This window comes from Streptopelia decaocto, assembly GCF_964273445.1.
Source record: "Streptopelia decaocto genome assembly, chromosome: 7".
Taxonomy (NCBI): Eukaryota; Metazoa; Chordata; class Aves; order Columbiformes; family Columbidae; genus Streptopelia; species Streptopelia decaocto.
The window spans coordinates 62575659-62602206 of NC_138661.1; the positions used below are offsets into that span (position 1 = coordinate 62575659).

General features: G+C 36.8%; 1 protein-coding gene across 1 annotated transcript in view; it reads right to left on the reverse strand.

Annotated features, from left to right (window-relative positions):
• METTL15 (methyltransferase 15, mitochondrial 12S rRNA N4-cytidine) overlaps nt 1-26548 on the reverse strand; it is an 84915-nt gene that overhangs the window by 47801 nt on the left and 10566 nt on the right. Inside the window, exon 3 of the mRNA XM_082058285.1 lies at nt 4677-4813. Coding sequence (XP_081914411.1) covers nt 4677-4813 — 137 coding nt within the window. The remainder of the gene's footprint in view (nt 1-4676; nt 4814-26548) is intronic.

Sequence of the window (26548 nt, forward strand, 5' to 3'; positions counted from 1 at the left end):
GAGAAACTGGAACTTCAACAAGGGAAAGAATCTTTATTCCTTATGTTTTCATAAGGAAAATTATTTGGGTTTATTACCCAAATACATCTTTTCAGGAAGAAAATAAATTACTATTTGAATATAATGACATTTAAAGGTCTTTTTAGTGCTCTCAATTGCATTTTTCCATCTCATATTTAAGACAACTCATTTATCTATGTTGCCTGCATTTGAGAAGCAGCCAGACATTGACATACATGGCAAATTCCTTAGAAAGAAATAACACTACAGGTAACTAATTAACTTATGTATAGTCAAGGCATCATTATAATGAATATGCCTTGATTGCACACTCTTAATTGTATTCCTTGTGTACTGTAGTCAAAACTTAAATATTAGCCTATATAAATGAAGCATCAATATATAATACATTCAGCTACAATTCACAAGCACTTAAAAAAAAATACCTTTTTGCAACTGAAAAAAGTTTATTTTCCCTAGAACTGAACAAAACAAATTATATTTTTCCCAAAACATAGAACACACAGCTGATGGTTCTATCCCACTTCTGTAAACTTAATGTAACCCTGAAAGCAAAACCACAAGAACCATCACACCTAAAAGTTGCTATGGAACTACAACAAAATGGTAGTTGAAAAAATTATGAGGAATTTTATACTATTTATCCTTACTTTTGGGGCACAATTTCTTATTCTGTTCAGAGAATTACAAAGAACATACTGCCCCCTCTGCGTAGGCTTTGCGTAGGGTTCTCATACTTAAAAGCTTGCGACGATAGTGGTTAATTGCCAGATTTCAGCAACCTCTCTAACCTCTCCCTTTCAGTGGGTGGGAAAGGGTTTACTTGTTATTTATTGCTACTGACTGAATTTTATCTTGTTCTCCTGGATTCTCGGCAGCAATTCCCAAGTTAGAGGCTTCCCCAGAAAGCACGTCAAAGGATTCCCACCCACACACTGAATATCTAACAGGCCCTGACCCACTTTCTCCTTATTAAAGCAGCACTACATATTTTAAAAAATAAAAATAATAACAGAGAAGCTAAATGAATGCAAGAACTGCAGTTGGAAGTCTACCCTCTTTGGATTTCAGTTCTGCCAAAAATTACTACCAAGAAGCAAGGAGGCACATTATAATACAAACAAATAGATTTTTCCTGAGTGATCTCATTCAGTGAGTTTTTACTCCAGCTGTCTTTCGCCTAAGTAGAAGGAGGACTTCATTTATTAGTTCTGAATATAGAAAATTCTTCTAATTTAGCCATACTTATCTCCTCTTCCAACCAAATCTTTGGGCATATTTCTGCAACTTAAGCTTTAATAATCTTGTAACTCAGTGACAAAAAAAATATAGTATGTTTAAAAAATGAAGCCCTACACTGAGTAACAGTTGGAAATAGATGATATTACTAAGATTAGTAATGTTACCTAATCAGAATAAGCAATAGGAATTAACACTGAATATTTCTAATTGAAGTTTTTTATAGTAGGGTAGACTACTGTAAATACTAATGCAAGACTCAAGATATGTTATGTAGTTGATACGCTGGAATTTATCAACATCCCCAATTAAACAGGTAAAATATTCTGATTTTAGTGGAAACAAAATGGCAACAGAAAATTCAGTTGACATATGATTTTTCACTTTGCCCATTGCATTGACGATTTCAGACATAGCAGAAATCAGATTTTCCTGGCTACAATTGCAAAACAGCCTTTTCACCACCCTGTGCTGTCACCTCCAAAGGAAGCGAAGCGAACTCTTTCTGTGGCTTCCTGGTGAATCAGATGAGGGAACTATTCGACCTGACAGTAGACCTGACCAGATAAAGATGTCAACTGGATGAATGCCCTGAGCTTTTAATTCAAATCTGTGTTGGCATCAAACTGATAAAATTCTGAGAAAAGATTTATTTCTAACGCAGTGCAGAAAATTGACAATAAAACCCCGTAACATCAAACATCTTTCAATGAATACTGAATTAAAAAAATCCATTTATGAAAGATGCATATCTCATAAGTAAATCATATGTGCTTACAACTGATTTGTAAGTAAACCCTAGCTTTACTTGTTATTTATAAATTATATACCTCCTCCTTCCCCATTTTAATTTAACAATGCTTTATGCAACTGACTTCACAGGGAAAACAGATTAATAATGAGCACATATACCACATATGAACATTCTTTTACCTTAATTATAAACTAATAGGAAAAAAACATATATCTTCACATTCTGAAAAGGGACTCACATGTCCTTTCCAATAGGAAAGAGGGCAGATGAGGGAAGACATTAAAAGAAATGTAAATATTGCTCTGTATCTTACACAATATATTCAAGTGGCATGCAGTTATCTTCCAGTGATTAAGACTTTTCTCTAACAATTTAACACTATGTTATTTAAGAATCGCCTTCATCCTACTCATAACTTGCATCTATAAAGGTGGACAACACTATGTCTGGAGCTCAAGTTTATATGATTTTATGAACTAAAATGGGAACTGAAAGACCTTTGTTTTTAAAGCCATAGTGCATTACATCAGCTGTAATGCTATATTGATTATAAAGCTCATCTTTTCACAGACATAAGCAAGCAGAGAATCAACAATGTCAATCACTGGCAGAACAACATCCAGCACTTGTGAAATCTCTTCATCTATCTGGAAAATAAACTCCATTCACACCCAGTTCTGCATAGGATACTTCACAGATAAACATATATTGAGTCAGAGAACCGTTTGTTATCTTAACTTGTGTGAATGTTTCTGAAAATTATTACATATAAGATTAGCTTTAATTTGGACTTTATATATATTTTTTTTCTATGACATAAAGAACAGAAGACTCTACAAGTCCCATGATAACTGTTGGAACGTGTCTGCAGGCTTCGATTGAAAGTAGCTGGAATTTCCTTGCCAATATTCTCCACGCAATTCTGTCAAAAAGAGCATTCCCTGGAGAAATAACAGTTGAGAGCGGAATTCCACACATTTAGAAGTATAGATTGCATGTCACTTCGGCCCAAAAAGAACTAAAAATTTAGAGAAATATATCTAAGTGGTCTCAGAGAGCAGGATGACTGGAAGCTCAGCTATGCTGTCTGGTCGCACACCTGCATTTCTCCCCGCTGGGCCTCTGACAATGGCACTTGAAGAAAGGAATGCACAGTTTAGCCTTTTCGTTTAGAAAAGATGAGGAATACCTTCTGCAGCGCTTGAACAGCACTGCTGTCTTAACACTCACTTTTATGTGGGGAAACATGACTGAACAACCCGGTTTTTCTTCATCCATCTCCTCCAGTTTTCTTGGAATTGGAAAGATCTGCTTTTTCTCATGTAAAATGTCTTTGGGAATAAATACTCTAACGTTTTCAACCTGACAGTAAGTGACCCCTCCTTCCTACTTCTCCTAAATTCCCCAATGATTATTTCATCTTATTTAATTTCGTATCTACATATTTTTAATTATTGGTTAAATTTAAACCATAGCACTTTCTGAAAAGCTCATGTTCAACTCTACATATTGCACACTTCTGCACGAATGTACCCACACTCACAGAATCACAGAATGTCAGGGATTGGAAGGGACCTTGAAAGCTCATCCAGTCCAATCCCCCTGCCGGAGCAGGAACACCCAGATGAGGTTACACAGGAAGGTGTCCAGGTGGGTTTGAATGTCTGCAGAGTAGGAGACTCCACAACCTCCCTGGGCAGCCTGGTCCAGTGTCTGTCACCCTCACTGAGAAGAAGTTTCCAATTTAAGTGGAACCTTTTGTGTTCCAGTTTGAACCCATTACCCCTTGTCCTAGCACTGGTTGTCACCGAGAAGAGCCTGGCTCCATCCTCCTGACACTCACCCTTTATATATCTGTAAACATTAATAAGGTCACCCCTCAGTCTTCTCTTCTCCAAGCTCCAGAGCCCCTGCTCCCTCAGCCTTTCCGCATAAGGGAGATGCTCCACTCCCTTCATCATCTTCGTTGCCCTAACTCTAACTGGACTGTTTATTGAATAAAGGAACAAGAACTTTGTGTAACAAACCTAAAAACTTGCATTTAGCAATTGTTCATTACGCAAATTCAGTACTCTGTTTAAAAAGAAAACTGAAGCATGAGCTTTACACAGAAACAGTAGCTTATTAAATTGTTTCTGAAGCCTGTGTCAAATATTTAGCAAACCTAATGCTGAATTACAATTAGTTTTAGTTGTTTTTTTTTGTTGTTGGGGTTTTTTTAATTATTCATAAGCCATATTTAAATTATTATTTAATTTAAAAGGATACTTTTCCATCCTTTTTGTGAACCATTTACCACAAAGTATATGTTTTTGTACAGCTCTGCCATCTGAATCAGTTCAAGGTAAGCTGAGAACAGTCATCTTTTTTAAGTCAATTTTTAAAAATAAAATTGGCTACCTGACACACACTCAAAATTAACAGAATACAGAATATGCCCTTGACTCTAAAAACCTCAGAAGAACTTGCATGCAAATACTCAGAAATAACTTGAATTTGATCTCCTATTTAACAGGTTAACTACAGAATGTAATACTATTCTACAATAAGACATTAAAAACTATATATTAAAACTATCAATATGTAATATATTGTGTATATAACACCACAGTATCATATCTAATATCTCAACCATATCTAAGACAAAAAGACGACAACTTACGGGTATGATTCTGAAAGCTGCTGGGCTATTTTATAAGCTGTGGGGTCCCTGTCCAGTGCATATACTGTGATGTCTCTGGTTTTCTCCAGCAGAGCTGTCGTGTGGCCTCCGGCTCCAAATGTCATATCCAGGAAACACTGTTGAGTCAAAAAAGCCAACACTATTACCTTAGAATAGAGAAGTGATAAACCAATTGTTGATTTAAAGCTTCTTTTGCTAATCATAAAATAGTTTGGGTTGGAAGGGACCTTCAAATGTCATCTAGTCCAACCCCCACCTGGAGAAAAATATACCATTCAATACAGTCACAACGGCTTTTTGGGAATATTTGCCTATTTTGAGGAGAATTGCAATCATGTCAGAGTAACCTTTTGATGGGTCGTGAGCTCCCACCACCAATCCTTCCAGAACAAAAGGAGAATCATTTGGTACAACCAACTGCAGCTTCATCACATTCATACTCTTCCCACTTCTTTACATTCTGAGTTTAGGGGAAAGCCTCTTGTTTGGCTGCTTTGTTTGGACTTGCTCAACTTGAGGAACAAAAAGATATACAGGACACAGGGGCACAGGAAGCAAGCGGCATCACCTACTATGTAAGAATGCATCTAAAAGGAAGGCAGAGATCAAAGTGTGACAGCAGCACAGGCACATACATATCCTGACTAGGACTAACCTAACAAGAATAAGTTTACGTTTTCAAGAGACATTACCATAGATTTTGGGTTTGCTGTGCAAGGACAAAACTATGTATTTAGGTTACTAAGATACACTGAAGCCGACTCCTGCTGTATCTTCTCTATCATAATTCCATGGGTTAATTAGATGCAGAGTAGCATAGGAACAGCCACCTTAATAGCAATCCCATTTCAGTTGCTGATGTGATATACTCTAAGGGCTTAAGTTACATCTTTTGCTACACAACATGTATTTCCTTTATTTTTTCCTCACTTATCAAACACTTTTTGGATATGAAACAGTTTTTGAAAACACTCATTGGCATAATCACATTCAATACAAATTTATGTGAAATGAACTTACTTACAGAAATTATACACTCCAAAGCCAAGCACCTTCTAAGGGAAATTTTGTAACTTATCCATGGAAAGAATTAAGAATCAACCACAAAGTCCCTTAGGATAAAAATGGAAATTCAAAAGCAATGAAGAATGGATTGAAAAAAGACCCAAACATTTTTCTAGATACATTTTATAGAAAACAAAGACTTTTAATGGAAATCCTCTAATCATAAAACTGACTATTTATGAAACTAATAATCCAGTTCTACTGTGGCTAGAAGTTAGTGAAAACTATGATCCTACATGATCTTATGGTTGTCATGATTTAATTCCTTTGCATTAGTTCAGAATCCATGCAAGCATTCCCTGGGAATAAACACATGCTCACCAAATTATTTTGCTCTTTCTGAAAACCAAAAGCACCACCACACAAACAAACCCAACCCAACCAAACAACAGTAGAGAACTGCACCATGATCTATACGTTGGGAGCAATACAGAAAACAGGATACAGCTTTGATTCAAGCAGAAGTGACTGCAGGACTGAACACACAGTGCTGGATAAAATACTGTATCATCAACATTAATAGAACAGGCTACAGCATTTTAGGCATCCTAGTAAACCTACTGAAGGCTACGTTAAGGACATTTACGCATAACTTTTTAAGGTGAATAAAGACCTTCCACGGATAATCTTTGAACTACATCGCTACACATGCCTAAACTAGCAAATAAGAGCTCATGCAGATGCCTCAATCTACCAACTCTACTAAAAAGCAGCATTTTGTGTGTAGAACTTAAAGTAATCTTAAATTATCAAATACAACTATTTTATTTGAAACAGCTATTTTGATCAGATTTGAAATTAACCACTATACTGCTTCATAATACGCTTTTTATATAATCCATTCATCTTTCACTCCTGAAATAACACAAAGATGCTTCATTTTTCCTTCCTCTTTCTCTCTTGCCTAGTAGTTTTTAATCAAATAAAATTAAATGACATTTTATCCTCCTGGTCCTATAAATACCAGAAAAGATTATTACATGAATTCCTCCTCCAGTGACTCACCATTCCATTGGTAAGTTATGATAGCCCTATCAGAGTTCCCCTCAGGAATTTTATAATCGGTTTGTGACCGTACGTTTTAGAAACCATTTCGCTCTTTCATGACATACAGATAGTAACAAACAAAAAACTTTATAGTCTTCCTTTTACAACTGGCTCTAAGATAGTTGCATAGATACAAGGAGCTCATCATCCTCATTTTTGTATACAAGACTTTTCACTGACAAGCTATCTCCTAATAAATACCTGTTAAGCACTTCATTTTACTTTGACTGAAGTAATCTGTAATTCCGCCTATGATTATATTCTGCATCTAATAAAGTTCACTCCACAATACCTGATAGCCTTTGCAAATGTTTTTCCTTTGCTGTGTAACAAAGTGAGATTGCAGAACTGCTGTAAAATGGAAACTCAAACATGACAAACAGAAATTGAAGCTACACGAGACTTATTTTAAAAGCATGTAAAATACAAGTTTTCTCACTAGTTCCAGTAACTTCTAGTCTCTGCTTTCTTTGAGGAAAGAACTTTGTCATGTTCTGAAAGTCATTCGCTCCTTTAGATGCACAACTTTGTTTTCTGCTTCTAACCTTAATTCTTTCAAGCACTTCATGGACATAGTCTCAAAAAGCAACATACTGAGTTGGAACAAAGCACATTAAGTCCTATGGCAAGCAGTCTTCTATCCCAGGTATCAGTTCTTCATGAGCAATCTCTCTTTTCCACCACTGAGCACATGACCAACTGGGTCTCACCTTGTTCACACATACATGGTACCAAAAGATCATTATTATCCTACAATTAACTAGTACAGATAAGGCATTCTCCACTGCTCTTTCCAACATATAACATGAATTTCCTCTTTCACTCCTCACCCTGTTTAGCTGCTTTTTTGTATGAAAAAAGATAATGTATCCTCCATTGATAATTACCATCTTCTCTGGCTTCAGGAAGTGCTATCACCTGAACCATCTTAATGCCAAATTCACTGATAAAAAAATAAAATAGAAAAAAATATAAATCTCAAATCAACCTTCCTAGGAAAATAACAGTTCCTTTCTCCAGCCCCGTTTCACAATTCCTCTCAAGAAACAACTGCACAATTATTCCCCCTCTGATGCTCTTGTATTATATTGTTGGCATTTTTCCCTTCTTGTCTGAAGAAATTTTGCTTTAAGTGGCAGTCAGTCAAGTGTAGCAGGATAATGTACTGAGCAGCACATTTTGCAGTACTCTTAGGAATACATTTGCTGGAGAATCCTCCTCACAAATTAAATGCCCATAAGGCCCATCAGACACAGCAGGAGCGAATCACTCAGAAGATAAAGACAACTGCCATGGTGTCAGTCAAACAGAATGGCAGCTCAGTCATGGAAATACAGACCGATGTTACATATATTGCAATGCAGGACCTCTATACAATACAGAACTAACTTTGCCATTTGCAAAACACATATCACAGATGGTTTGGTTTTAGTTCTAATAGAAAAATGTCACCTCTTTTAGCTAATAGGAGGGACATACTTCTTGATGTGTAAAAAAGCCAAGAGTAGTGTTGTTTTCAGAAAACAATATGAATGCAAAGCTTAAATATGAGTAGAAGAAATATTAACTTGGAAAAAATCATAGAATCATTTTGGTTGGAAGACACTCTCAGGATCTAGTCCAACCATAACCAAACTCTGGCAATAAACCACGTCCCTTAGAACCTCATCTAAACATCTTTTAAACCCCTCCAGGGATGGTGACTCCACCACTGCCCTGGGCAGCCTGTTCCAATGCCTGACAACCCTTTCCATGAACAATATTTTCCCTAATGTCCAATTTAAACCTCCCCTGGTGCAACTTGAGGCCACTTCCTCTTGTCCTGTCAGAAGAGACCAACCCCCTCCATGCTCCAACCTCCTTTCAGGTAGTTGCAGACAGCGATAAGGTCTCCCCTCAGCCTCCTGTTCTCCAGGCTGAACAGCCCCAGTTCCCTCAGCCGCTCCCCATCACACTTGTGCTCCAGACCCTCACCAGCTTCATTGCTTCCTCTGCACTCTCTCCAGCACCTCAGTGTCCTTCTTATGATGAGGGGCCAAAAACTGAACACAGGATTCAAGGTGGGTCCTCACCAGTGCCGAGCACAGTGGCACAATCACTTCTCTAGTCCTGCTGGCCACGCTATTCCTGATACAAGCCAGGATGCTGGTGACCTTTTTGGCCACCTGGGCACACTGCTGGCTCATAGACCCTTTGCCAGTACCATATAAATATTATATATTTATATAATATTTTACCAGTGATACATGCCTGCTGGAAGTCTTTCCACCTAAAGCTGGGATTCACAAACCAAAAACTAGAATCATGGAACTTCCTTGTGGAAGGTAGAGAAAGGAAATACATCCACAGTCCCTGCTGCCACAGCTGGGAACACAGCCCCAGTCCCAACAGCCCCGCGCCTTCCATGTTCCATCTTCCAGAATAAAAATCAGGAGTTGGAAACAGTAATTATGAAATTAGTACCTTTTTAGTGCTTGCTTATTGGTTTTTAAAAGTAAATGGCACTCTATTAAATATTTACAGGCTTGAATACCAGAAAACTGATGTATTTGAAACAAACTTCACAAAGAAAAAGGGAAAAACAACTACCCAGCATCCAAGCCATGCTCATTAGAAGAAAATGCCTGATATCTCCTGCTTGAAGAAAGAAGAAGAAAAATAAAATGGAAAAAGACTCTTGCATGCAATTGAGACAAACATCAACATAACAATGATTTTTCTTGACCTATTTTATACTGAATATTCTAAGAAAAATAAGTTCACAAAAATAAATGTTTATGTGATGAGACTAATGACATATTTGTCAGATACTAAAGCCGCCATCCACTAGTGTATTCCAAGCCAATCACAACCAGGTCACAGCGCTTCTCTTTGCTTTCACTCATCTTTCTTAGTGGGATGATAAGCCAACATTTGCCACAATAATACAACTTCCATATTTGAAACTGAGTGCTTGTGTTTTCTTGTAAATGCAAAGAAGGTCAAACTACTTGTATGGTATTTTGTGTGCTTGTATTTTGAACTGAGACACTTGTTAAGGCTAACAATAAATATTTATAACTGTATTACCAGGCACTGCTGGTAGGTATCTAAGTACTTACTCTTATTTTATTTGTATCTATTCAATCACTTTGTGGAAACAAAAAATCCCAGCGACAGAAAAGTAATATCATAAACAAAATAATCAACACATTGCAAGACGGTTTTTGCCTCTCCATTCTCCTGGTGTTTCTATGATGAGTCATGTTCTCTAAACTTCTTGTCTGAGTTTCCTTGTTATTCACAACAGGAATTGTTCATTGTCACAACACAACTTGTTTTCCACTGCTTTATTTTTCAAATACCAACTCTCACCCTATTAAAGTATGAATATATCTGTCCTCTTGTTCAAACATCTTGAATTTGCCATAGCTTACCATTTTAATACACTGAACTATTTCATATACACGTAAGGAGAATAACTGAGTTAAGGTGAGGAGTAGTGGCAAGGAATTCTATAGGAATCTTCTTCTAGCAGTGATTTTTTTCAAGGAATAGCTGATCTGCTCTATGCTTTTATTACTGCATTTTTCACAACTAAGAACTGTAAAGGTATGAACTACTATAGACCTTTCAAAAGTACTTACTGGAGCAAATGCTTCTTGAATAAAGCACATAGACTATTGTTTGGGCACATATGTTAAGGTCCACAGTGGGAAAAGACAAAGTCTCTTCTCAGTTCCTTAGTCTTTTCCTTCCCTTTTGCAAAACTCAAAATCCACCAGCTCAAATTGAAAATCCATGCTCAGTGCTGGCCTTTGTTAATACCAACCTCACCGAACCTACAGTTTCAATAAACACAGACAGAAAACTAATCTGAAGTACAAATCTAAAAAGTGACGCTAACAGGGAGGAAAAATATATTCACTACTGAAATTGTCCACCAACAGAAGGGCATAAACAGAACATTTCTCCTGCCTTCTTTCTCCTAAGCATGCACAACTCAAGCTTACCATAAAGATTTCCACAAACTGGTGATTTTCAATCAAATTTTAGCAATGCAGATTACCCCACACAGCTCTCCAGAGATGATCACATTAAAAAATGTTGTTTTGATATGCTGAACATAGTAACTGAAAAAGCAAGCTAACCATATTTTTCTATTCTTCCATAATTTATTTTTTTTTACATTAAAAAACTACCACCACAACTCATTTCTCCTAAACATTTACCATGTATTTAACATTCGGACTTCTTACACCACCTGCCTTTAATCCACTTAATCTTTCCCACATGGACTGTGACCTTTCTCAAGGAAATTTTAAGATTAGTTTTTGCAAAGTACAGCAAAACATCTAACTTGAACCTCCAAGATGTTATTTGATGTACATGCAGAAAGACTTTATTCTGCAGCTCATCACTGTTGAAGCCACATATTGGAGCGGTTCAGATAGATCACATTTGTGACCAAGACTAAAGGAAATGGAAAATGACATTTTGGACGGTGTTTTCTTAACACACATTCTGAACAACACAGGCCAGAAAGTGATAATAAGCAGCAGGAAGCTGATCTTTAATTTTGTGATAAAAGGCACTATTAAGGTATAACTTCATCAGAGACAAAAAGTAATTTCAAATCTCTTTGCATAGAGTTTATTTCGGGTATTATTTGGTATTTTATGTTATTCTTACAATTACTTCTGAACAAATTACGATGATCGTCATGTGCAGCAAACAAAAGGAACTTTGAACTATTTCCCTTAAGTCACTGTGAACATATTTATGTAAGATTAAAAATGAAAAGTGTTTCTTTAAAAACTTACTTCAATCGACATTTACAAAGAGAAAAACCAAACCTATTAATTGCAGTGCAATTGCAAAGTCACACATGGGTAAAGTCACCTAAAGAAGCTCAGTTACACAGAACAATCCAAAATGTCGGTGTTGACTTTGAAACATCTTATTATGGTAACAAACAATCTATTTAAGAGACACTAATGGAAGTAGGATCACTTTTCGTCTGAAAGACATATGGAGTCTTTTTCCTGTCAACTGAAGTTCAGGGCTGGACTCAATTTACAACTCTGATCGGAATAACATGCTTGAAAACCTACAACGTGTAGAAATTTCATTAATGTTCTTCTATCATTAGATAATAATTAACTAACTTTGTAGCATTACAAATAATACTTTCTGATAACAGTCCTTCTGCTAATTGTACCATGATATAAAATAACTTAAATATATGCTCAATTTGGTTTTGAGCATACTACAGTAATAAAAAAAGAAACAAACCCCACAACCAAATCAAGAAGCGCACACACAAAAAAACCAACCCAAAACCCATGGCATTCTCTAGTAGACAAAACAACATGAAAAATATTGCTCACCTCTGGCTGAAGTGTAAATACAAAATCATTAATTGTACACAGCTACCAATTCAACAACATTATGCATGAAATTTGTTACAAAGAGTAACTTACCTCCAACATCAAAAAATCTACTCATACGAACTCTTTAAATAGTTTTCTCTTGGTAGTATTATTTCATAGAACATTCCCCACTGATTAGGAAATGGATATTTCAAGAAAAGGTACACATTTTCAAATAAATTTCAAATCTATTATTCTTTTATAAGAAGAAGTCAAAATGCAATGATCTGAGAATAATCTCCCATTTGTTTTTAACTTTATTCATGCAATAAGCTTATTAACATTTTTTCCAATAACCAGCTCTGCAAGCTCTCTTTATCGCCATCTGAGCTACTCCTTGATTTCATTCTTTGTAACTCATATCGGAACATATTAAAATAGGCTTCTGAAACAGCATCCAAAGGTGAAAGATTTCATTAGATATGCAGGAACCCAAAGTAGCATGGCATTTGTGATCTCTTAGCAAAGGTTAACCCACAAACATCATGACATTATGTTTTCTATGAAATATATAACAGAAGGCCCATTTCAAAAGTAAGTTTTAAGGAAAAAAACCCAACAAACTCAACCATAATCTTCCATATACTCCCTCCCTGGACAAATCTACAACACTACAGTGTTGGATAAAACTGACTCTGAACAATGTGATCGTGTAATTGAAGTCTTTGTCATAGCACATAATCAGAAAACACCAAAACATTTGTCCTGCCACCTTGGTCTTTTCATTTTTCATTTCCAATTATTTCCATTGTGCAAAATTCAAGTGCTTTAGGGTGGTTTTTATTTTTAGCACAAACATTCATTCTCCATTGAGTTGGGCAGAAGGAAATCAATATGATTAACAGAATTAATTCTGTTCTTTAGGATACCGAAGCTCAGCTGACTTGCAAACGAAACATATTATGTACTCCATAGCTTTTCACTTCTTAAAAAAATAAAAATGTTTGTAAGGCAAGATCACAGAATCACAGAATCGACTGGGTTGGAAAAGACCTCAGAGATCATCAAGTCCAACCCTTGGTCCAACTCCAGTCCATTGACTAGATCATGGCATTAAGTGCCATGTTCAATCTCAGTTTAAAAACCTCCAGGGCCAGTGAGTCCAGCACCTCCCTGGGCAGCCATTCCAATGCCTGACCACTCTCTCTGCACAGAATTGCTTTCTAATATCCAGCCTAAATTTCCCCTGGCAGAGTTGAAGCCCGTGCCCCCTTGTCCTATTGCTGACTGCCTGGGAGAAGAGACCAATCCCCACCTGACTATAACTGCCCTTCAGGTAGTTATAGAGAGCGATGAGCTCACCCCTAAGCCTCCTCTTCTCCAGACTAAACAAGCCCAGGACCCCCAAGATGAGGCTATTCATATTTCTTACTCAACAGGTTTAATACACAACATTGTTCTCCAGCTCCACTGTGTTACCTGCTTAAAGAGCTGTTCAGTAAAACATGACATCCTACCAGTTTTCTTTTTGACACCGGTGAACCCAGGCTACTTGGCTTCAGCTCTAGGACCAGCGTTTCTTTGAAAAGGTCAGACCTGCCGACTATTTGCTTCCTGCTCAGGATATGAACAGCTCAGTGCAAGGCTGGAACAGGACATGGTGCAGTTACCAAACGCAGCCTGTAATTTGGAAGCTTTTCTGTTTGCAGATGGTCGGGTTGATGAGTAGAACAGATCATTAGAAGAGTTTGAGCAACTGTGCAACAGAATTACACCCTTACAACACCACTTCATGTTAATCTATCAAAGAGCATTTGTTTCCCTAACACCAATCTGTCAAACGCCACGCTGATCATGCCTCCTTTAGATGCTGCAAGAAGGTAGACGAGGTGTTATTAAAAGGGATGCTCTACTCAGAAGCACAAAGCACGCAGAGAATGTGCTGTCAAGGCATTGTCTGGAGCAACAGAACATTGTGCTGTAGACCAGCACACCCTAAAAGCCAATTAATTCTGCTATCTCCAGACCTTGGTTGATGTCCCATATCTTGCACTAGCTGCTAATTATATCTGCTAATATTGTGACTTATTAAAAGATTGGGCATGCCACGATATTATGTTATTTTTGCCTATGTCATATTTTTGTATCATGTTGGTCAACCAGACCTTGTTCCAGTCATTTGAAGATTTACTAATATGCAAACAAATGAATGTATCCACATAAATGAATGCGACTAGAGAGATAAGTTAACATACTTTAAAACGGTGTTCTGAGATCAGACCATCAGCCTTGTTTATAATGCTTTTTAGAAAGATAGGCAACTGTGCTGGCTCCAATTCCTGCTTTATATCACAGCAATATTTGCAGTGTGGCCACAACAGTATTAGTAAAAGTTATCCTTACAATCCATGAATGCAGTTACTGCTAAACAGCGGCAAGTTTTGGTACACCCAAGTCTTACAGCTGATAATGTTAAATCAATAAAAATATTTTCCACAAATCACTTGGTTCCAACATATTTCAGCATCCTTTCTAGAAATTTTACATTACTTTTAGCAGAAATAATCTCCGCCTGAAGACAAAAAAAGATCAAGTGTGACGTGGTAAGAGAAGATCCACTGCTATTGAGAATGCAGGTTACATTAGTCATCTTTTCATGAAATAAATACAATCTTTTTGGACCATAGTAGAAATCAGTCATGCATTTTTGAAATACTAAATATTATTCTCAAATAATTAACACAATTTTTTTGTTTTACATTAAAATATCTCAAAATTATTAACAATGACCGATTTTTTTTTAAAAATACTTTTGTAATTTTATAGCATGTTTTACAGCAACTGTTTTCCGTATTGTCAAAAATCCTTATGGAGTTACTTGTAAAGCGAGTGACTGTCTTAGTGTAGCTAAACACAGTCACTCTAAAACAAGCAACAAACACATAATACGTTTCTCAGTAATTAGAAATGCAGCGCTACTAAACTTCATAGAGCAGGGAAGATTTAATGACCTCCAATACACCGTAATTGGAGATGCTCATATTCTCATCTAGCATGCAGGTACAATACACTAATACATAATTAAAGAACAGGCAGTTACTGATTTATATTTATGTGAGATCAGCTTTACAAAAAGGAACATACTTCAGACTCGCGGGCAATTAAAACCAGATTAATTTCCTACCACAAATATGAGTTCAAACTCCTAGTGAGAACAGCATGACTTATCATTTACTTTAATACTCTTTATTACTTTAATACAGCAATCAAAACATAATACAGACCCTGAGAATCATCCTGTCATTCACCACTGGCAAAAATAATGACCATAAAAACCTTGCAGAACTATACAGCTTGTCACATAATTCATTGATTACAGAAGGCACCTACACTGCCCTTCAGAGCATATAATCAAACACCAGGAACTTCCAACCTCTTGTGGAAAGACTGCAGCTCATTCAACAGGGCTGCAACAAGTCTCAATCAGCAACATGTAATTATAGTAATAAAACACATTTGAAGTGTCTGCAGTGTTGACATAAGTCACTGAAAAGAACATATATCCACAATCTGTAGTCTGAACAAGTGCTCCTTTACATCCTTTTTAAGGCAAAACCATTTTCCATTGTATTACCTGTGTATTTCAATATAACATGCAAGGCTGGAAAGCACGGAATACAATGGCATGACTAAGTTAAGTAATTATTTTGAGGTGGGTATTATTTTTTTAAAAAAGGCGCTCAGCTATTACAAAAATAATAAAGAAGCACTTTAAAAACATAATGCACTATATATTACATTGAAGCTATTAAACTAATCGCTTGCATTTCAACATGACAGTGTAGAAACCATCCCAAGTCAAAAGCTGGAAAGCAGCAGCCCAAACTTTTCACTGAATTCTGACAATATTCTGTTTATGGAGTAAGTCCTACCTGTGGCAGCATGTTACAAAACGAGGAGCTGATTTGGCTCATCTCTGTTAGTTCTTACTGGCTGAGATGAGCAGCAGAGAGGCTATGTCTAACTTAATTACACAGATTAGATACACACAGTAGTTAAATCAACCAGTTCTAACAGAGCATTAGTTTAAAACACAACAAACAGGAGCAATGCTACTTAACATGTCTGGGTTAAAAAAAACCACCTGTTTTTAAAAAAACCCTACAAAGACACAGGAAATAAGACAGTTTTTAATCACAAGAAGAAAGTGTAAATGCAGAATACCTTCTTGCCACCCTTTGTTTATGACTTATTGCCTGCAAACAAATTGTTTTACTCAGCTATAATAATGCTTGGATGCCATGATTAGAGGCCAAAGGAATTACCATTAGCAAAACTCATTTGCTTTATGAACTGTAAACACACATAACACAGCTCTTTTCAAAGGAACTTATTATCTATCTTAAGATAAAACAAAACAAATGAGTGTGACAGAGTAGGAAAGACCATACAGATAACAGTAACAATTCCATGTAATTACACAGATTAGTAGTCATCTCCCTCGGAGCAAAGCAATTAAACACGTGTTTATCTTCAGATGTAGTTTCATTTACCTCCAAAAGACTATTCGTAGATTTAATGTTCTGAACATGCCTAGAGTGTTTAGCTGCCTGGGAATCAACATGCACAACTAGACGGGTCTGTCAGATTCATGGTTGTTAGCTTTAGCTTGCATTTCCATCCCAAAGGTAATTGCACAAGAAGAACAATTAAAAAGCAATTATAATTTTGAATCTTCCACAAGCAGAATCTGAGCCACCAAAACATCTTTTTGGATCTAGCTCTCAACACAGCGCTGCTGAGCTCCTCCAGACACAAACAGAAAACTCCCCTTTCCTCCTGCCTGCTGTTGCACCTCCAAGTTTGCACGGTCCTGTATGCAACTTGATCGTCACTTCGCTGGTACTGTGACACCCCAGGCACATGCTGGGATGTAAAACTATCTGAAGAGTGTTTCCCTAAGCTGTATCCATCTGCAGGTATTTCATCACACCCTTCTTCCTTCCACTCTTCTGAGAAAAAATGGTTTGACATTTTATATTTATTGTATCAGCTTTATCATGATAAAACTAGTTTACAACTAACAGTTGAAGACTGGAACGATTTGAAAGTAATCAATTTCCTTTGTTCCACTTGTCACATCCTAAAGTATAGACTCATAAGACTAAATAAATAAAATCATCACCAAGTACATGTTAATTACCCGTTAACCAGCTACATATGTTCAGAGGGAACAGAAGGGTCAAATCCCTCTACTGCTTAAAGAAAAGCGCGGTCATAGCCCCATCCTGTAGCAGCCACAATACGGCTCATGTATCATCAGAGAATAAGGACGTACATTTCCCAAAACTCCATCTTAGCAACAATTACTCTTATTCCATCTTCATAGCGCACAGCGAGGTAATATTGCTTTGGAGAAGCCTAAATAAACACAAGGAGAAAATGCCAAAGGTAGGGACTCATTCTTTAAACGCGAATATCCCACTTAGCTTCACTTATTTGTTCTTTACCTAGAAAAGTGCCGCACTTGGGTACATTTCTGATCTGAACACAACATCCTGGAAAGATGGAATCTGTTCCAACACCACAGACCACACAGATCAGGACTGGACAGAAGCAGAAACCTCTAGAAATCCCAACTGTTAAGTGAGAAAGGTTTTTCCAACAGCAATCAAATGCACAGCTCAGCATCCAGGCCATGAATACAGCAAACAACAGCAAAGATATAATGACAGTTACTGTAACAACTGGATGATTTGATAACCGGTTATTTTCTCCATTGTATACCAATACCCCAATTTTTTTCACGACACTCGGCAGTGATTCGCTCAGTGTGGTCTAATCCATATCAGACATTCAACTGCTCAAACAGAATACAGAAGTAAAAATTTGTTCACTTAATGAAATCTTACATAACTCTTTATGCTATTAAGCTTATTTTAAGCTGGGAGGATTCTTCTCTTTTAAATATGCACTATATTTAGTCACAAACCATCCTCATTTGGGCTGACGCACCCAGTTACTCTGCCTATGCAAGCAAGATGCAAGTGAGAGCACATAAGAGGTGTTGCTCGCCAATCTCAATTTGTCTTCCATTTTCTTCCAAAGAGTGGAATTACTGAATAGTAATACCTACTCCAAATACCACAGGTGTGCCATCACCCTAAAAATCGCTACATGGAAGAGTTAAATAGCTTAATGCAAACTGCAGCCCCATTATTTCCTCTCTGTCCAAGTCCGCGATGAATCATTCACTACCTGGTATGTGTTATTCAACAAAGTAGTAAGACAACAACACACCAGAGTTCCAGGGGAGGGCGACAGCAGGACTCGGAACTACCAACATCTCAGAAATTGGGACCAAAGTTCATGCAAAAAAAAAAAAAAAAAGTAAAGTCAAGTGCTATTGGTAAAATAGAAGGAGCGGAGATGGAGAACAAAAAAAATCCCATTGAATAAGTGTAAAGGAAAATTAGAACTTTAATAAAGGTTCATTGACTAAAGCCCATCAAACTCGAACAGCTCAGCTGGATGAGTTGTTCTAAAAGCAATGCAAAAGACAGACGTTTGTCACTACACTACAGAGTCATGACTATCAATTTATACATTAAATCTATTTTCCATTTAAAATGTGTATGTCTGCTTTTCCTATCAGTATAATATTTTCAAACTTAGTTTGATATGGTAACTAGTAACTGTGAGCTCTATCTCCTAAAATAACAGTATGGATATATATTTCTTGTGATTTTTTCTGTTTTACAGAACTTTTAATACTTGCTTAAAATAATTGCATGGTTCATTTTGATAGCTTGCTCCTTGTATTCCACTCTTCTGCTTTTAATATTTACATAATTTAATATACTACTCAAACAGAATAATCCTAATCTGAGCAATCAGACTTGCTGAGAAAAAAAACAGACATTCCTAAAACACTTTGGAAAATTATTTACAAAAACATAAAAAACACTGGGCTAAAAATATTATTTTAACTATTATGGCCTCTGAAATTATTCTAAAATTGGTAGCTTAATTGTTTCATGCCTCAGTAGGTGTTGAAATTTATCTCCTGGGTTTTCTAAATGTCAACGACATCAGGTTCTGAGCACTTACTCTTGCACACATGAGTCAGGTCAACAAGACAGAATTTTCGCATAACGTTTGCTGAAACGAAGTCTTAATTCTCTGATTGTTCTCTCTACCAGTGGCTAAGACACTAACAAATACTTCTAAGAGTGGCATTTCTGATACCATTTAATGATTTATATTGGGGGTTTAGTTGGTTTGCTTGTTTTTTCCCCTTACCCAGAAGAATGAACTCACCTGATAGAAATGTTATGCAACATTTTAAAAAGTAATCCATCCACCACAGCAAGGCAACACCATTGGCTGTACCATGCAATATGTCAATCTACACAGAATACAACCTCTAAGTATTTTGCTTAAATATTCTATTAAGTTATAGAGGAAAAAATATATATATATATTACCACTATTTGTTATTTGCTTGTGTGATAAAGAAACCATTGTCCCACACAATTAAAAAGGCATGCCTTTATTAATTAGTATATGTAAACATTCCTGAATATTTCCCCTACTTAAGTAAATGAAAATCCCACTACTGGTAGCATGTTCCAGACTTCTGTACTGAGATGTAGAAATCTCATTAACAGGCCAGGAATCTCATTTCTTCATCTTCAGTACTTCAACTTAGTACAGATTCTGTCCAGCAATAACGCAACACAAAGTCTGACGTGCTAAAAACCAAAACGTATATGTACATTTGCACGTACAAATGTGGGAAACGGGATGCGGACAAATAGGAAACTATCACCACTTCATACTATAAGCAAGATTACATGAGCAACAATGCACCTCTCCAAGGAAGAGCTGTTAATACTCTACAAAAGAAGCACATCACACAACTTCATCACTGCAGATACTGCCACTACTGTCACTGTACGAACTAGAATATAATTCCCAAATCACTATGTTCAAAATCAAAGCCACAAGTCTCCACGACAGAAATATTTTCCTAAATCTCCTGCACAAGCAAGAATAGTTTAGCTCAAAGATTTTTATATGACTTTATGCTGTCTAGAAATTGGATCCCTCCAAATCCAGGTTTGTTCTCCTCAGTGACCATAAGACAGGTGGAGGTTTTGCTTTAAGTCTTTGCTGCTTCTTTCAAATTGAAAAAAAGATGCTTTGAAATATGCTGCATCTTTCTCTTAAAGGTTTTAGTATATTGTTAGTTTCTAAGGTAAATATTTTTGGCAACCACATTCAAAATATCTAAGCATCTCCACAAACTGATGAGAGAGAACAAATACCTACATGAAAAACAGCCATAAACCTATTTAAAAATGTAGGTTTTTAAAACAGTTGGAATTATTTGCAAAACCAAATGAATAGATACTTTGATGGACAATAAGTACAGTTGGGGAAACAGGAAGAACTGCTAGAAAAGGAGAGGAACTGGATAAAAAAATCCAGATAAAGATGACAAAGGAAAAATGTATGAAGCAAGAAAACCTATGGAAAGGAAGGGGGCTGAGAATGAACTGAATCAGTAAGTCTTGCATTCCTAGGAGAAAGTCGATGTGAGGCAAATCTACAATCCAGAAAAACAAGAAAATCACATTCAAAGAACACATTTCAGAACTAACTGAATGATCATTTCAGGAGAGAACAGAACATCTTCCATCATTGCTGCTTTATATGAAACTGGGCTTAGATGAGGACAAGACAATAAGAAATGTGGAAAAGGAGTCCCTCAGGACACATCTCTCTGGTCCAATACAACATCCGAAGGCTCCAGCAATTTTCTGCTGAGGACTATTAACATTGCTTTTATACAGCTGTAGCAGATGGTATGATTCACTTATCTCAAAATACAAGAGCTCAGGGAACCCAATGATATTATCAGGCATCAAGTTAGAACAAATAAAAAAAGTGCCTTTCATGCAAATATTGAAACTATGGATATTATGTTGTGGGGAGAGGTCTAATACTTCACACATTTTTTTAGAGAGATCAATCAAACTTGAAATAAAGACCATGCCAGTGATATTACACGAACACAAGCCTCTACTTTTTTTCCTTTCCCCACTCAAGGATGTCCTTAAACTATTGTCAGAGCATTAAAGGTAACAAAAAGTAGAAAAACAATCATTCTTTAATCCCCCATTCTGCCAGGTTTCCATTAGCACCTGTTGGGCTCTGCCACAGACTGGACACCTGGCCAGGTATAATTCTGCTGTGATCCCACTCTGTATCACTGAGGGGCTTGGGATTTAGCAAGATCTTTAGATCTAACGAGCTCAGGAGAGAGGAAAAACTGTTCAAGAGAACCAGAATATGTAATCAAAGCACCTTTTGCCTCCTCGAGTCTCGAGAGATTTCATTATCCCAGCTTCAGTATTTATCACACATGGAAGCAGCACAGACCATTTCTGAAAGTTCAAAGATATCGTCTCAAAGGTTTTAAAAATAAGGCATTCAGTGGCAAGGAGAGCCATCATCCACTCCTCAGTTCTCAGCTGGAGCAAGCAGGAGTCCTACACAAAGCCAGCAAGGTTTTTTTAAATCATGCAAATTATTTTTGTAAAAAATTAAACCTTGCTTTTCTCCCCAAACCCTGAGGTTGTTTTAATTCCTTAATAAAAGACAGCTTCAAGATATACCCTGTTCTCCCCTTCCTCCCATAGAGTTCTTTGCCTCCTCAAGCTGCATCATGGAAAGCAACACAAAGGAACTGAAGAACTGGAGGGAGAAAAGCTCCAACAATACTGGAAACCACTGCCATCAGCTGGGGATGCTGGGCAGCCACTGAGACAGAGACAAGCCATTCCTTATTCTGAAATAGGGTACCAACACAAGATGAACATTAGAAATGACAACAACAACAACAAAAATCCCCAAAAATGTAATCTGCAAGCCGACACAAAACATATATTAATTTTGCAAGTTTAATTTTTAAGAAAATTTGCATGACGCTTACAAAAGATCTGGAAAAGTGAAAAGATATTCATCAGTGTTAATAGGACAGTTCTTAATGAGGAAAACTTTAAGAAATCCTCAAAGGACTCTAAATATCTGTAAAACCACAGGCATAGTAAATTACTGAATATGTGACCTAACAAGGAAAAAAAACCTGAAAGCGAGTACTATAAAAATCATTAAGAAGATAGTAAAAGATAATGGCAATGACAGGTCTCTTCCAACAGAAGCAAGATCTTAAACCACACAAATTCTAACAGCAAAAAAACAATTAATGTAAGTTGCTAAAAACAAAATACTTCAGTGGGATGTCAATCAGTAACACAGAGCTGACAACTGTGCTTTAATTAAATTTGAGACTGTTACCAATTAGTTAGTCTAGAGCACTACAGGCTTCATGCTGCCTATGACTCAGTGCACTGACTCATCCACCAAAACTTTTCTTACAGAAGAACTATCCAGGCACCCACAAGGATGCAAGATCAAAAGGAAAATAGTTTCATTGACCTTCTTAGCAAAAGCCTTGTTTTAAATTTAGATGACCAAAAGTATACGCTGGAACAACCTGCTCAAATAGGTTTATGAAGGAGAGAATTTCAAGAGTATTGTTTTAACTCCATTGCAGATAAACATCTCAAAAAAACAATATACAAGTAATGCTTTGTACGGTTTAGAGCTGAAGCAGCAGATTTTAAATCTGCTTTTTCATAACCTGCTCAAGTAGTACTATTTATTATTAATAAAATATCTAATATTTTTCATTTAAAGATCCTGTTTTCTGTCACTTAGAGTCCTGACTGATTTTAAGAACCGAAGGTTGAAAGTATTCTGTGCCAGAAGGTCTTTAGCTGATGGGCTGGGGGTGGGAAAGAGTCATCAGAAGTCCTCAACCATTTCCCTGTTCAGGAAAAAAACATGTTTGCTTAAGATGTTAAAATTATAACAATTCCACCATTGTACTAGGCAGGAATGATATTTTCAAGTTCTGAAATAAAAATAATGGGAGGATAATCCTGGGTGATTCTTCTTATGGACTTCCAAACATGTTAGATTTAAAAGCCAGACTTCTCTCCCAGTTGTTCTTTGTGAATGCTCAGGCTATGATGGCTAAACCGCTAAGCATGGAATCTCAGGAAAGGAAAACTGTCTCTTGCTCTCTCAGATTCTGCCCTGATCCTGCTGATACAGAGGGAGCAATCAAAGAGAAGAGGGGACAAGAGGCAACCAGACACAGGACCAGACAAACGTGAAAAATAACTTAGAGTTATATGTTAAGCCTGGAGCAAAGGGTGGAACAGGTAAGGCTCCTGAGGGTTAAAATGAGCATGAATGTTGCAATTAAGAATCTTAAATGTTTTCCCCAGAAGTCACACTAGCTCCCACAAATCTCAGTATTTAATTTTTACCAACTGAAGAAGCTGTATCTTCACTGGGAACAGGAATACTTCATCTCCTCCTCACAGCAAAACCAGAGAATAACAGCCTACTAAAGCCTAGTACTTAGGGCATGGTTTCACAAGATGTTAAATATTAGGAGGCGGGGAAAGGCAATTTTTCACTGTTTTCTCCTGTGCAAGTCTTCCTTCTTCTAGTCCATTCCTCCCAGCACAGGTGCCTACCAGGTGCTTCCATAAGCCAATTTAACTTACCAGTATGGCACAGGAAACAAATACAGAAGAAGCAGCTGTGCTTTTTTCTGCCAGCTTAGTGTGTTTAACTGATTTACAGAACAGTCAGGGAGGGACAGGAGCATATGGAGATGTATAGGGAGCAGGGAAGCTGGACTTGCCACTTCAGTGGCAAAAAGACATTTCACAGTCTTATCTATCCAGCTTGACTCTTCCAGCAAACCTTGCAGGAATGAATCAATTGCTTTGAGTCTTTTCGAAAGCAAAGCACCACTGGAAATTGCGATATCTAACACAGTAATTAAGAAAAGCACTTAGCTGACAGATGAACAGGGGAACCTCTGCCATGCAGCTCTTGTGCCATTCTCAGGAGGTCACTACAAGCAGGTTGGGCACATTATTTGTTCTCATTTTTCTGGCTGTAAAAGTCAGGAACTCTAGATGTGCTTCCCAGACATGCTGTGGCCTCAACAACTGCAAGTGGATGTCACTCCAACATGTTTCAAAGCTCTAAACCAAACACTTAACTCAAAATATTAACCTCTTCCAAAAAGCAGGAAAAGGAGCATTTCTACTTGAGCATCCAAGAGATAATTTTGCTATTGATGCCTTTAAGCCCCGCTAAGTAGCAGTAATATTACTGTGCTACCTTATAGGACAGCTGTAAAGATAAATCCTGTGTAATTAATTGGAATGAATGAATTTATCTATGAAGATCACATGTGGAGAACTCACGTGCTGTAGGGATACAAATAATGAGAAAAAAATGTGAATTTAAAGCAGAGTTTGAATAGGGAACAGCGTAAGATGTGTCCATGTACAAGAACAAAGCAAAACAACCAGCTTATCTGCCCAGCACCCTCTGGCTATGCCCATCATAGCAGGCCAGTGGAAGAAGGTTCTCAAAGGGCACAACAAGCATTTTGTCTGAGACCTGACACGTGTGCCCATGGGATTCACAGAGGCTGAACGTTTATTAACAGCTGGAACACAAGGAGCACTGTCAGAATCCATCTCCTGGCGCTGTCTGAAGAAACCCAGTTTGTGCACTGCAACAAGAACCATCTGCTTCAAGCTGGGACAATCAATACACCCTCTCAAAAGAAGATTCTTTACTGAAAGAACTTAAATGCTAATGCAGACGAACTCTAATTTGTGCTAAAAAGAACATGAGGTTTATCTAAATGTAATTTTTAAATGTAACTACATTAAAAAATATTTTCAAATGTAATCTGAAAGCATTTTCCATTTTCCAAAGGAAGCTCAAAAAACACAAACATTTGATGCAATCTGAAAAACCGTCCAGTGCCACAGTTGTGACAACTGAACAATTCATTTATCCTCTACTGCATTATTAAAACTGTACAAATTGGAAAACAGAGGACACCAATGCTGCCTGTCATGCCAAGATGCACTTTTCACATATTTAGTCTAGTCTTTTGTAATACTCATATGATCCTCCAGTCAACTTCTTTTGATAAAGATTGGCTGTAAAATACAGGCCACCAAGTAAAGCAACTTTTTAATGTCTGATTCTGTACAAATACCTGTTCAACCATAAACGAGTGGTTAGACAGGTAGCTGTACAAATAGCCTTGAGTTTAAAAGAAAAAAAGAAGTATTTTTTATACATTTGCTGTAAAAAAGCTCATTTTTATTAATGCTTCCAGTATAACCAAAACAGAAATCCAAAAATTCTGCAGAAAGTCATCTTAAGCACTGGTTTTCTTTCTATAGGACAAGAAAGCTTTTGAATATTTTTGCTATAGAAATCTAGTGTACTTAGTGTTTTTTCGTGATTTTATTATACCAGATCAAAAGTGTCTACAGTGAATAAACACTTAACCTATTCTAAGTCATGCTCAAAACATATGAAGGAAATTCATTAACCCAATCTACCAAAACTAAGGTAGACTTTTTAATGTCTCACCAAGAAGTCATTCAAGAAATACAGCAGATCTTAAAAACCTGATGGTGTCTGCAAAATTCTTCAAACAAGGAAACCCATCCAGATCATGTCACCATGATAAAATAATCCAGATGAATCCCTTAAAACATTACAATGAATCACAACTTGGGCATCTTCCCAAATGATCTATGCAATACAGGCAAATCCTATTAGTGTTATAAAGTCTTTGTATATTAGAAAGTCCTCTAAAGATAAAAGTACTACAATATTGAGAAAAAAAACCCCAAACAGCTAATTAAGTGCTACTTGTGGCCAAGCAAGAGTTTACTACTTCAGAAATAAGTGGTTTATGTTCTACTGAGAAGGGCTTTTCAACAGGATACCATTTCCCACTTATAAAAAGAGGTCATTTTGTCATTTTGATACTTTCCCTAGGTAACGGTTTGCTTATCAATTCAAGGTCAGCAGAGAGGTCTGTATTCAGCCCTGCTCAACAATTACCCAGCCACAAAATCCTTCATTAAAAAAGATAAATCCTCTTTATTCAAACAAAATATACGCCACTAACACTCGCTTCAGACTTCACAATAGTAATCTTGCTGAGTTTAGAGAATGGCATCTGTCAAAATTTGCAAAATATTTAATCAAATCATATTTCTAGAACTACCAGAAATCTAGAACTATTTTCACTAGAACAAAAATACCGACTCAGAGATTTAATCCATTTGAGGTCATTCCTTCTCCATGATGTTAGCACTTCAGTCACCAAAATACTAGCAGGTAACAGAATTATCTATGAGAAAACAGAATTCTATGAATCTTTCTCATCTGCTCCTCTTTCAAGGTGTTCAC